Raw genomic sequence first — 12,395 nt, 5'->3', positions numbered from 1 at the left:
CAGATCCTCTTTTGTTGCCGGTTCAGAGAGTCCAGGTGGTTGAGTAGCAGATTGTTCCATCTCGTTTCCCTTTGGGGTTGCTGTAGGTGATCCAGAAGTCTGTTTTTGAGACTTGTTTAGGTGCCTTCTCATTTCCATGGTGGGGAAGGGGTGCTTCTGGTGCCCACGCTGCTCACCTTCTCTGCCCTAGGAGCTTGGGATGGTGGTGGGGGGCTTCCTTCTGGGTACTGGGACCGGCTCACCTTCTCTGACCTAGGAGCTTGGGATGGCAGCCAGGGAGCTTCCTTCTGGGTTCTGGGTCTTTGATAATTTTCCATTGGCTGTAGAATAAAAATCCAAGATTGTAGCATGGTAATCAATACCTTTCCCCAACCACCAGTTACAGTGCATCCTCTTGATGGAACTAAAAACTCCATTCTCATCTATGTGCCACAGCATTTTATTTTGTCCATGACTTTTTTCTCATCTTCTGATATTGTGTCCTCCTTTCTCCACTTAGAAAAACTCATCACTTTTAAGGATAATTTTCAACAATATTATCTTTTATGTTGAAATCTCCACATATAAATAGACTCAGGTCATGTTTCTATAGCCCTTTTTCCTCTCTGAGAATATGATGTATAAATTTTACCTGGTTACCTTCACATCAGCTTGTATGAAAATTAACACTAATTGAAAGCCAGAGACATGTCTTCAATATTGGACCCCATATAATGCCTGATACAAAATTGACCTGCATTAAATATTTGTTGTTATTCAGTAAACTGTTAGACTACTTATCTTCTCTTTTTAATATATACTACCCTGCACAGGCAATCTGGAAAGTATTCAAGTGCATTAGTAAGTAAGTAAACATTACCCATAATCAGCAACATAGTTGGGGGCTGTGCAGGAGGATCTGTTCCTTGACTTTTTCAGGGCATCTTGTGGTTTGCTGGTAATTCCTGGTGTTCTTGGCTTGTAGATGTATCACCCTGATTTCTTCTTTCATCTTTATATATGTTTCCTCTGTGTGACTTTGTTTCTAAATTTCCTTTTTTATAAAACCACCAGTCACATTGAATTAGGAGCTGCCCTAATGACTTCATTTAACGTGATTACCACTGAATAAACTGACATTGTGAGGCACTGGATTGGTGAGGATTCCCACAATATCTTGTCGGAGGAAGGGGCAGGATTTGACTTATCACAGAGACAGTGGATCTGGGGAGAAGAGAAAGAATTTTTAAGAAATAGAGGTAAAATTGATAGCCCTGGTTGATTGGGCCTCCAGGAGTCTGACTTGGGGAAATATCTGGGTGGTATTATTTATTTAGGTAGAAAATAGGGGAGAAGCCCATTTTTTTAAAGTCAATGGAGGACTTCCTTTGCAGCTATTAAATATAGTAGACCAGTGAAATAGCCCAGTGACACAGGATAAATGGTTGGGTGAGAGACTTTGATTTGGGAATCATTATTTTGTTTCTGCTCATGGAGTACCCTGAAAATTTTGTAGAATAAAAATCAGACCCAGAACAGGACATCTTCCTCTCATATTTTTGGGAAAGTCAGTGGGAGAGAAGACTGACAAAACAGCCCTAAAATAGAAAAAGTGTAGAGGTTCCTATGTTCACAAAGGCTGTTGTAAAGGAGAAGGAAAGGAGGGTTGGTGCAATTCTGACAAATTCTCCTAAGTTGCTACACAGTAATAAAGAGCTGCTTGGAACATTGGCAAGAGGAAGTTTGGCGTGTGGGTGAGTGGAGAGCCCTGACTGAATTTGATTCAGGGTGATGTAGTGAGAGCAGAAGAGGGGTCTATCCAAGAGATGGCTTTGGAAACCAGGTGAGGTACAGTACTTGGGTCTGGGAGGTGGTTGACTTTCCTTGGTTTGTCTTTTGTTTTATTTTCATTGGCCTTGGAGGTGGGACAGAACTGCAAACTGAAAAGCTCATGGCAAGGAAGAATAAAGAGGGAGGTATTTTATGACACAAATGGGAGAGGATACTCAGAAGGACACATTTCTAAAGAATCTGAAACATTGGGTCCTGGGCATTTGCATGGGATCACTAGGAATTTGAAAACAAAAAACCCATAAATGAAACATACTCCCTCCTCCCATGACTTCACTGCGTGGGAGTTGGAAAGATAGGTTAGATTATATGTTTTTAATCTTTTTGCAAGAGGTTTCTAACTTGTAGGGTAAAGGGTGAGGATTGAGGCTATGGATATTATTTTTACTTTTTCTCTATATTTTGATAGAATGAAAATGTTGTTAAGAGGGATTCTTGCAAGCATTTTGCTTATCCCCTGTGTGCTCTTTGCCCATCTGCAAAGGAGAAGGAAAATGAAATTGGTTGGTGTGTAGTTTTCAGATCTATTAAATATGATGGCTTTTCTATCAAATTTCATGACTACCTGTCAGATGTTAGAACAAAGAATTTTTTCTTAGGATATGATGATAATAAAAACATAGTCTCATTTTGTTTGACTGTACTATATTTGTATCCTTTGCCAAAGTCTATGCTAACTACTGTTTTCCAGAATGTTTATGGACTTTATGAAGTGGCTTTACTTTTAGATAATCATGTGAGAAAATTATACCATTTTCATTATTTAAAACGGAAAGCCCAATGTGCTTGCTTATAAACTTAGATTCTTTTCTTAATAGGTATTCTGTTAAAGTGGCATTAGTACATCCTGTAACAATACAGGTGCGGACATCCAAACCAGATGCATTTATCAAGCTGCAGGTGCTAGAAAACGAAGAAACTGTGGTGAGCTCCATTGGAAGAGGCCAAGCTATAATCCCAGCATTTACCTTCCTTGGAAATGAGAAACCTATGAGTTCCCAGTGTAAGTGTGTCTTCTTGAGTTGGGTATTTGGATTCATAAATAGATATTTACTTTTTGTGTCATTTTTACATGTTTTAAGTTAAAACATCAAAGGACCACTTAAATTGATTCTGTTGAAAAATATCAGAAACACTGTTTTTGACACCAATGACATAATGTAATAGTATGTGATATTAGGCTCTGAAGTATATATGTAAACTGGTTATATGTTTACTTAAAGACTTCATTTTGAAGAAAAATTTGCATTCTTATTACATAGACCTTCTTACGAAGAAGTACAATTTTTGTTATTTTGAAATAATTTTTCACTTTTATTCCTAATTCATTATTTTTAGAAAATGTTCTACTTATTAAAATTAACGTAGACATTACAGTTTTTTCAATACATTTTCAATGAATTAAGTAAATCAGTTATTTCTAAAATAATTAACAGTAATACTGTGAAATATATTATTTATTCATTTTAGTAACTTGATTCTAACTCTAAAATAACACATGACCAATGCAGAAAATTTGGAAAAATCATAGACAAGGGATCAGGAATCTCTTATAATTATGTCATCCAGAAAAATATACCATCCACACTTTAGCTTTTATACCAAAATGCTGTTAATATTTAATTTTTATATTAATTCTCTATCTTTGCAGTTAATTTTAAATGTAGCTGGGACTTTGCGTATTTTGTAGATTGCTTTTTCTTCATAAAATTGTAACCTTTTTTTCTTTGTGATGTTGGTTATGATCTCTAAAATAATGTTAAGTAAAAGTGATGATGATGTATTTCCTTTTCTGAAATAGGAGAGCTTACAGCGTTTACCATTAAATATTATATTTATTGATGCCCTTTATGAAACTTGAGAAAATTCTTTCTATTGATAGCTGAGAATTTTAATATGGAATGGGTAGAACCTTATATACTTGTTTATATAAATCATCAACTTTTAACCCTTTGAGTTGCATAAATTTATTTTTTAGTTTTGATCACTTTTGTATTTTTGAAATAAAACCCTTTTGGCCCTCATGGTTTCATGTTTAGAATATATGATTTTATTTAGTTCGTTGGATCATATTACTAAATTTGTATCTTTATGGGTGTGTTTTTCCTCTGCGTGTGCACCTGTACATTATTCTTTTCGACTTCTCAAGTTAAAATTATGAGAAGCTATTAAAAGTTCTTTGGAAAATTCCTAGTTTTTCTATTTTTGAAAATCATTTTAAATGCTTCAGAAATCATTTTAAAAATTTTATTAGTACAGACTTCAAAACTCTCTGTCTGATGTTTTCAGAGGATAGACTTTTGTTTTTTTACTAGTTTAATTCCAAAATCTTAGCAAGTACTATGTGAACTCTCTCAATTACTTATGATCTCATGCTTTTTCCTTAAATCATTTTGTTAGATCAGCATTTCTCTTAATCTTTAAATGGAACTTATGACGGTAAACACTGCTTTATGACCTAGAGGTCATACAGTTGATCATTATTTTACTTCAAAACATAATCTTTTAAAATGAAAATACATATAAATGTTTAAAACCAATTTTATGAGTTTACTTGTACCAAGGAAATAGGTAGTAAAATTGAGCAGAAGGATGATTGAAAATTGATCCAAAAGTAGAGCCAACATCCATGATCAGTCTTCTTTTACAAGTTGATTCTATTTGTATAGTTGCATTTTCTAAGTAGTTTCAATATGAATTTCAAGTTTATTCCAAAGCACACAAAAATCTGTAATTGTTTTCCTTCTTGAATATATCGATTTCTTGAATATATAGATAAATGAAGCACTGACACTTTTGCATAATTGAATTTTGTTTGTAAGGCTGTTTTTCCATTTATTTATTACTTTAATATTTTACAGAAAAAAATTAAGTTTCCTTCTCATGGATTGCTAGAGATGTTATTGTGAATTGGATATTTTCTTTATTTAGATTTCAAACAGAAAATTTAGAGATTAAACAGATACTATTCATTTTTGCTTGTGAATTATATAAGCAGATACAACAGTGAATTTACTTTCTGCAGTTGCTTCTCTTGGAAACATGTATTTATAAATCCTTTACAATATATATCTCTGGGATATACTCACTGAAAATACATAAAAAATGTGCATGTGTGTGTGTGTGTGTGTGTATGTGTACAGGATACGGCAGTCTACCTTAGGGTGAATTCCATGAATAAATACCAGGATAAGCTCCATTTCAGCCATTTCAAAGATGTAGATGCCTGAATTAATCCAGTAACAAAATATGAAATATAAACTTTTTAACTTTTTGTATTATTTCTTGGAACTCTACAGAATATCATGATTTTCAAGAATAAAATGTTATACCCATACTCATGCTGTAGAGTTAGTTTAAAATTTGTGATTTTTCTACAAAATTTGAGCATTTGAGGAAGCACTGTGGCCTAAAGAAAGTAAAATATTTCATTTTGCATGGCTGTGTAAGGCTCCAACTCTCATGTCTGCAATAATTTCAATATGCTGTTTTACAAATAATGAAGAATTTTTAAAAAACAACTAAGTGTGTGAGTTTCTGAACTCATGTATGCATATACATTGGATAAATGCAAGAAGTAGAACTATTGGGTGGATGTGTGTATGTAGTTTTGATTTTCCCATAAATTGACAGATTTTCCATTCAGCTTCTTTTATCTATTCTGAGCTGTACAGTGTTTTTGACTTTTGTCAATCTGAATGCTAAAAGTATTAATTTATGTTTCATTCTCATTAGTGAGGTTTGAGCATGTTTTCATATGTCTCGTACTTCTTTATGCATTTCTTTATTGGCACAGTGAAGAAATTACCTTGCATATTTCCTGACTTTCAAGAATCATAATCCTGGACTATATAGTATACAAATGACACTTGCTTTACACATTTTGTCTAACTTTATAATGTTTTGGTGGAAGAATATGTCCAGTGCCCATGACTCTGTCCTGGCTGGAATTGGAATTTCCTGTGTCATTCACTTATGTTATCTCCATAGATATTTGGTAAATTAATTAATAATATTCAACATATTTCTATTTTATTCATCCAAATTGTGCTTATAGTACCTTTTAATTAAAGATTATATATATAAATTAAAATTAAAGTAAATCCTTTGATAAATGTGATGAAATACACACATGATGTTAAGCACTGAGAAAATCAGGTGCATGGCTTGTGGTGTTAAGTGTTGCATATTCTCTTGTCCATGAATGGTTGTTTTTCAGAATATGCACTGTTCTGTGTAGGTCCTGTACTTTATAGTAGATTTCTTTCAAACCAGAATATTCCAAAGGATTCAGTGATGATGTTGTAGTTTTTTAATCTTGTTAAAATAAACCTATTCCTTTTAGTGTATTATAAAGGGATCTAACTAATTTAGTCACTAATAAATATGCCTGTCACATACACTAATTTAATATTTCCCTTATTCAGCTAACAAGAAAGTTCTTCCATATCATAGTCCATCCAAGAAAGAGTCAGAAATGTATGCTAAGAAGAAATCTTCCCAGGGTAGTCAGAAGGCCTATAAGAGTAGACGTGGAAGTGGGCTAGTGGACATTGCCATGCCTCTGTTGGAGGAGGAAGTTATCAGTGTACCCTCCATTGCGGAAGAGAATTCTAACACACCACAGCAGGTATAGTAGCATTAGAAGAATAGCTCAATTGGACTGTTCATAAAAACCTACCATAAAATAATCTTCTTTCTAAAAGTTGTCAATGTGTAGTACTTCCTGTGGGCAATCCATCATAATGATACTCAGAATTAAAGAGTAAGATATTTATGAACAATTTCTCTATGTCAGTATCTTTAAATATATGGTAAATTTAATCTGTATGCTAATCCTCTAATGTAGATGCAATTATCTTATCTGAAAAAATACCCAACCTCTTTAATAATATGAGAAATGCAAAAATACAATCGTAAGGAGATATCACCTTGTACTTATGGACTGACAAAAATTAGAAATTTAGACAATGGAAGGTGTTGGTAGGGATGTGATGATATTAACTTTTATAGACAGTTGTGTTACAGAATTTTTGAAAACATCTGATATTGTCTAGGTGCTTAGCATAATTATATTGGGCACCTACTGTGTCTATTTTTATTGTTTGTTCTTGAACACTACATTTTGTTTCACAGGACTACAAGTATATCATACAGTGTTTGGTGCTGTATAACAGTTGGCCTCTCACTGAAAGTCAGTTGATATTTGTTCAAGCACTGAAAGACTTAGAGAAAAAAGATATAAAAGGTACGTCACCCTAAGTGTTTATAAATACACTTTATATTTTATATAAATATTAAAAATAAATTGATCACACAATGATTTAAAATATTTTTATGATTGATATTCCATATCTTGTCACATTTCTTGTGTTGATTATATGATTATATGTTTACTGCCTGATTTATAGAAAACATTGATGTATGATTATTAAAACTTAATTCAAACATTTTTTTCTAGTCAGCAAAAATTACACATTGGTTATCCTTTTGGAAATTTCAAGAAACTGTTTCAAAGAAACTTTTCTATTTATAAAATTTTTTCTGTCCATAGTGGAGAAAATATAACAAAAAAGATAAGCTTTTACAAATATTTAACAAATCCTTCAATTCTAGATGGAGAATCTCCTATTTAAAGATGACTCTTTTTATTTTTCCAAAATATAAACTATTCTCAATCTTCTGGAGTAGGAAATGATAGCTTGGTGCTTTTGAAAAGGAGAGTCAAAGGGAATTTCAAACAGTCTCTATCCCTAAGCATTATATCACATTATACTATATGATAATCAAATGTGGAGGAATATGTGTTTTCTACTTGTTCTTTCAGAAACTTATGCAACATTGTCTAATCACATAAATAATATATAACATTAAAAAAACAAAATAAAGCACATAATTCAAAAGGGCATAATATAAAAACTAAAAGCCCTGGCCCCATAAGCCTTAGTCCAAATACTCTGTGGTAGCCATCATGAAAGCCTGCTTTTACATTTTCCAGAATATTTAATGTATGTGTATCATACATGTGCAAAGGTATTAACTCTCAGTTTTAATCATCCTTTAATAAATAATATACAGTAATTGCCCCTTTGCCATGTTTTCACTTTCTGTGGTTTTAGTTATTCATTTCTAACCGCAATCAGAAAATATTTCTGTAGTGCCGTAAGGAACTGAGATGAGAGACTGCATTCACATAACTTTGATCATTCTCTATGGTTAGAATTATTCTATTTTGTTACTAGTTATTTAAAAAAAATTTTACTGTACCTAATTTGTTAAACATTGCCATAGGTATGCATGTATGGGTATGAACATAATATATATAGACTTCAGTACTAACTTGGTCCAAGAGCTTGATAGGGGATGCCTAGAGCATGTTCTCTGAAGATAATGGAGACTGCAGAATTTTACTTATACAGTGTCTGTATTCCCCTATTTGAATGCATCCCTGGAGTACAGGGAGTTTTGTCCTTTCTTGCCTTTTTGATGCCTTACATCATTGCTAGTTAGATCCTATCCACACAGTCAACAGTCCATAATATTTGTTGAGTAAATGAATGAAAGAATACATCTGAGCTGCTAATTGTCAAAAACTCTGTTCAGGTGTTTTGTTGCCCTAACAGGAAAGAATTAATAAAGATCTGTTTATGCAGAGGTATGACAAAAACCATTATATTGCTGGGTTTAAGCTTGATTAAAAGATACAGATTCTAGCATGGATAATAATAACCAAAGGAAAATTATAAAAATAAATATAACACCACGAGTCCCCACTTCTTCCCAGCATGTTGAAGTGCCTCCATAGCAATGCATCACTGTGTGAAAAACCCAAGCTTGCTGGCCTCCTCTGCTGCTCCCTCCTGGGGAGAGCGTCTCTGTCTCCCTCACCCTCCTGTTTGCATCTGCAGAACCAACAGGAGATGTTGGGAAATGTTCATTGAATGATTCTTACATGAATATGCCATGCTGGTGACAGCCAGTATGTTTCAATCCCCAGGGCTTCCTGTTGACAAGATTCTGGTTCAGTGAGAAAGTGCTGTGCTCTTTTATCACTGTCTAGAATACTGACATGAAGGAGAAGTGGTGGTGCACAGTGGCTGCCTCAGTGCTGTTCGCATGGGTTACATGTGTAACTCCCAGGTGGTTAGGTGCTCACAAATTTGTTTTTGAACAAGTGGTTGTCTAACTGCTTAATAATGATATATGTACACCTTATCACACATTCCCTAGGTAATGTCATGGAATATGAATTTTGCTGAAATATCTCTTCATTCTAGTTCAACCTCCCCTCTCATAACCACAGCCCACAGCACCACTGTAAATACCTAAATTACATAACAGGCAAAACTTTGATCTAGTATTCTTGCTGACCGAACAAAGAACACAGTTTTTCTATGAATGATTGTCAGTGGAAGCCAGAAACACCTTGCAGGTCACATCTCAGGCTGCATGTTGGTTCCCTCATCCTGGTTGCACTGGCAACTGGCTCTGGCTTTCTCTACCATTGGAGAAGAAATTAATGTGAATGTTCAGATCCCAGCAAGATTTAATTCCTGAATATATAAATCAGAGCACCGAATTTTAATCACTAAAGAAAAATTTCATTTCTATAATTTTGTTTTATTATCTACTGAAGATTTCCATCTGCTTTATTCTGTATACATATAGGATAATATAAGAGACATAAATGTATAACATGAAAGGCTTTTAAGCCCATTTCATCAACAGACTCTCACTGAGCATTTCCTTTCTGCAAGAGATGTATCAATTTATTCCAAAGATTATTTCCTCTTGAGGTCTTCTAAGCACATGCATATCCAATGTGGGGGTTACATTTTTCATGATTTTGAGTCAGTAGGATTTTTTTCTTTCATTTTATTGTGATATGTGCTGCCAACACATACAGATTTCTTGAAAGCTTTGCATACTAAATAATCCGATGATGAGCACTGCTTATGGATTCAACATTATACTAGATGTGAAATTAGGGACTTAAAATGAGGTATATAATGATATTCTGGACTTCAAATAATTTAATATTCATGGAAGAAAGTTTTACTGTATGTTATATCACTAATGAATATGGAAATTATTTTATTTCTATATTAATAACATAAGAGAAGTGGATGGCACAAACCCACTGTGTGCTGGATACCAAGGTAGGTGATTTGTGCATGTTAACTTGAGTATTATCATATGTTTCTGCCGGTGGACTTGAATACACCTAAATTTATGACTCAAACACTAACAACTATGGGCAGTAAGAAAAGAGAGCCCCAGAAATACTTCAGGAGCAATTTGAGATTCAGTTTCCACTGACATTTATCAAACATTGTAGAAACCAAGGGTGTATGATGCTAGGTAGGATCCTATAATAAATGCTTTATATTGACTCTTTTAAGCCTTGTGGGCCTGAGGTTTGTATCTTCATTATACAGAGGGGAAACAGGTTCAAAGAATGTAATAAACCTGACAGAGTTAACCTATCCTGTGGATGAACCAGGATTCACTGCCAAGTTATTTGTTTATTTGACCAAAGATTTTTTTTCCCCTAGCACAACACTTCTCAGCAGCTTGGGTTGCTGGTAGAAGGACAAATTGCTCCCATTAAAAGGGTGGCACCCATACTCCCTTGGCAATCTTGTAGAGTGATCTCTTTCCAACTTGAAAGAATGTAATATCTGGGCACCAAGCAATTGATGAAATAGATCTTCACCCCTTAAATTACTATTTTACTTTGCTTATGAGGTGACTTATGAGACATTAATTTAGAAAAGGACTGGTAAATTTTTTGAACTTGCATTGAATGCTGATTCAACTCTCACCAGTAAGTTACATAACTTCTTTGAATCTGCCCTGCTGGAATATTTTGAGAACCAAAAGAGGAAACACAGTAGGGATTCAACAAATATTATTTATCCCTGGACATCTGGGTATTTAGTTGTCAGGAAAAAAAAGCTAATAAAAAATAAGTTTCTTAGTCCATTTCATGCTGCTCCAACAGACTACCCAATAGATTGGGTAATTTGTAGTGAAAAGGAATTTATTGACTCACGATTCTGGAGAACAAAATATCTATGATGAGAGTGTCACCATTTAGTGAGGGTCTTCTTGCTTTATAATAACATGGCACAAGGCAATGGATGGGCAAGAGGGAGAAACTCTCTCCTTTGATAATGAACCCACTCCCACAATAATGGCATTAATCCATTCATGGATGCAATCTTTAATGACCCAGTCATCTGCTCCAAGTCCCAACTTGCACAATTGTTGCATTGGGTATTAAAGTTTCAATGCATGAGCCGCCTGGAAAATAACTGTACTGGCACACAGGCCACAGCCTGAGGCCAGCCGTAACACCAGCGGCTTGGGTGTATAGGCCCAAGCTAAAGGACTGCCTGGAAAACAGGTGCACAGGCACACAGACCCCAGCCAGAGGCCTGCCCAGATACCATTGGTAAGTGCACACAGACCCCAGCCAGAAGTCTGCATTGGTAACAGCAGCATGGGTCCCCAGGCTCCAGCCAGGGCCCACCCAGACACCAGCAGCTTGGGTGCACAGGCTGGAGCCAAAGGCCTACCTGGAAAACAGCTGCACAGGTGTGCAGGCAACAGTAAGAGGCCCACCAAGATACCATTGGTAAGTGTGTGCTACCCAAGCCAGAAGCATGCTCAGACAGGAGTGACTTGGGTGCACAGCCCCGAGCCAAAGGCCCTCTCAGATAATAGCTACACAAGTGGGCAGGTCCCATCAAGAGGCATGCCCAGATACCATCCTAAGTGTGCACAGGCCTCAGACAGAACCCTACCTGGACAACAGTGCAGCACAGGAATCCAGAAGGCCACCATTCTGAACCCAGGAGTTGGTGCAGTAGTGAGCAGCAGAGAGAAGCCCTCTCTGAGGCTTTCTGGGAATTGAAGCCAAGTGGGCCAGCAAAGAGTTGCCTCCATCCACAAAGGTGCAACAGGCTGCATCTCTTGAAATGAAAAGACATGTAAACAAGACTCAAAACCAGACTTCAAGATCACCTACGGCAACCCCAAGGGGCAACAAGATGTAACAATTTGATACTCAACCATCTGGACTCCCTAAACTGGCAATGAGAGGATCTGGAAAAAATAAAATTAGAAATAATTTGTTAGATAACAACAGAGATTGTGTCCATGGTGAAAGACATGATTAAAAACTCTAGAGCAGACATATATAAAAAAATAGAGGAGCCAAGGAACATGATGGAATCCGAGCTCAGGAAATAAATGTAATCCATAAAACAGATGCAAACAGATATCCAGGAGACTAAAAACTCCATTGAACGTTTATGCATCAGAATGAGCCAATGTGAGGACAGAATTTTAGATACAAAAGAGGGGATTGCAATTAGTGACCAGGAAAAGAAAAATTTCTTTAAAATAGTAATGGATCACAAGAAATCAATCCAACAGCTGCTAGATGATGCAAAGAAGAATAACATAAGACTGATCAGAATCAACGAAGAAACAGGAGAGGGTGCAGATGACATAAAAAAATCTGTTCACGGAAGTAATGGCAGAAAATTTCCCAAGCA

General features: G+C 35.4%; 1 protein-coding gene across 6 annotated transcripts in view; it reads left to right on the top strand.

Moving 5' to 3' along the window:
• Adgb (androglobin) overlaps window positions 1-12,395 on the top strand; it is a 126,404-nt gene that overhangs the window by 99,716 nt on the left and 14,293 nt on the right. For all 6 annotated transcript variants that reach the window (XM_087193472.1, XM_087193473.1, XM_087193471.1 and 3 more), the window contains 3 exons: window positions 2,649-2,833; window positions 6,258-6,460; window positions 6,967-7,078. In XM_087193472.1, the coding sequence (XP_087049598.1) occupies window positions 2,649-2,833; window positions 6,258-6,460; window positions 6,967-7,078 (500 nt within the window). The remainder of the gene's footprint in view (window positions 1-2,648; window positions 2,834-6,257; window positions 6,461-6,966; window positions 7,079-12,395) is intronic.

The sequence above is a fragment of the Heterocephalus glaber genome, unplaced genomic scaffold (assembly GCF_053883595.1).
Source record: "Heterocephalus glaber isolate CG9 unplaced genomic scaffold, H.glaber_assembly_v1.0 deba00001593, whole genome shotgun sequence".
NCBI lineage: Eukaryota > Metazoa > Chordata > Mammalia > Rodentia > Bathyergidae > Heterocephalus > Heterocephalus glaber.
This window is presented reverse-complemented; position numbering and strand designations above follow the sequence as displayed.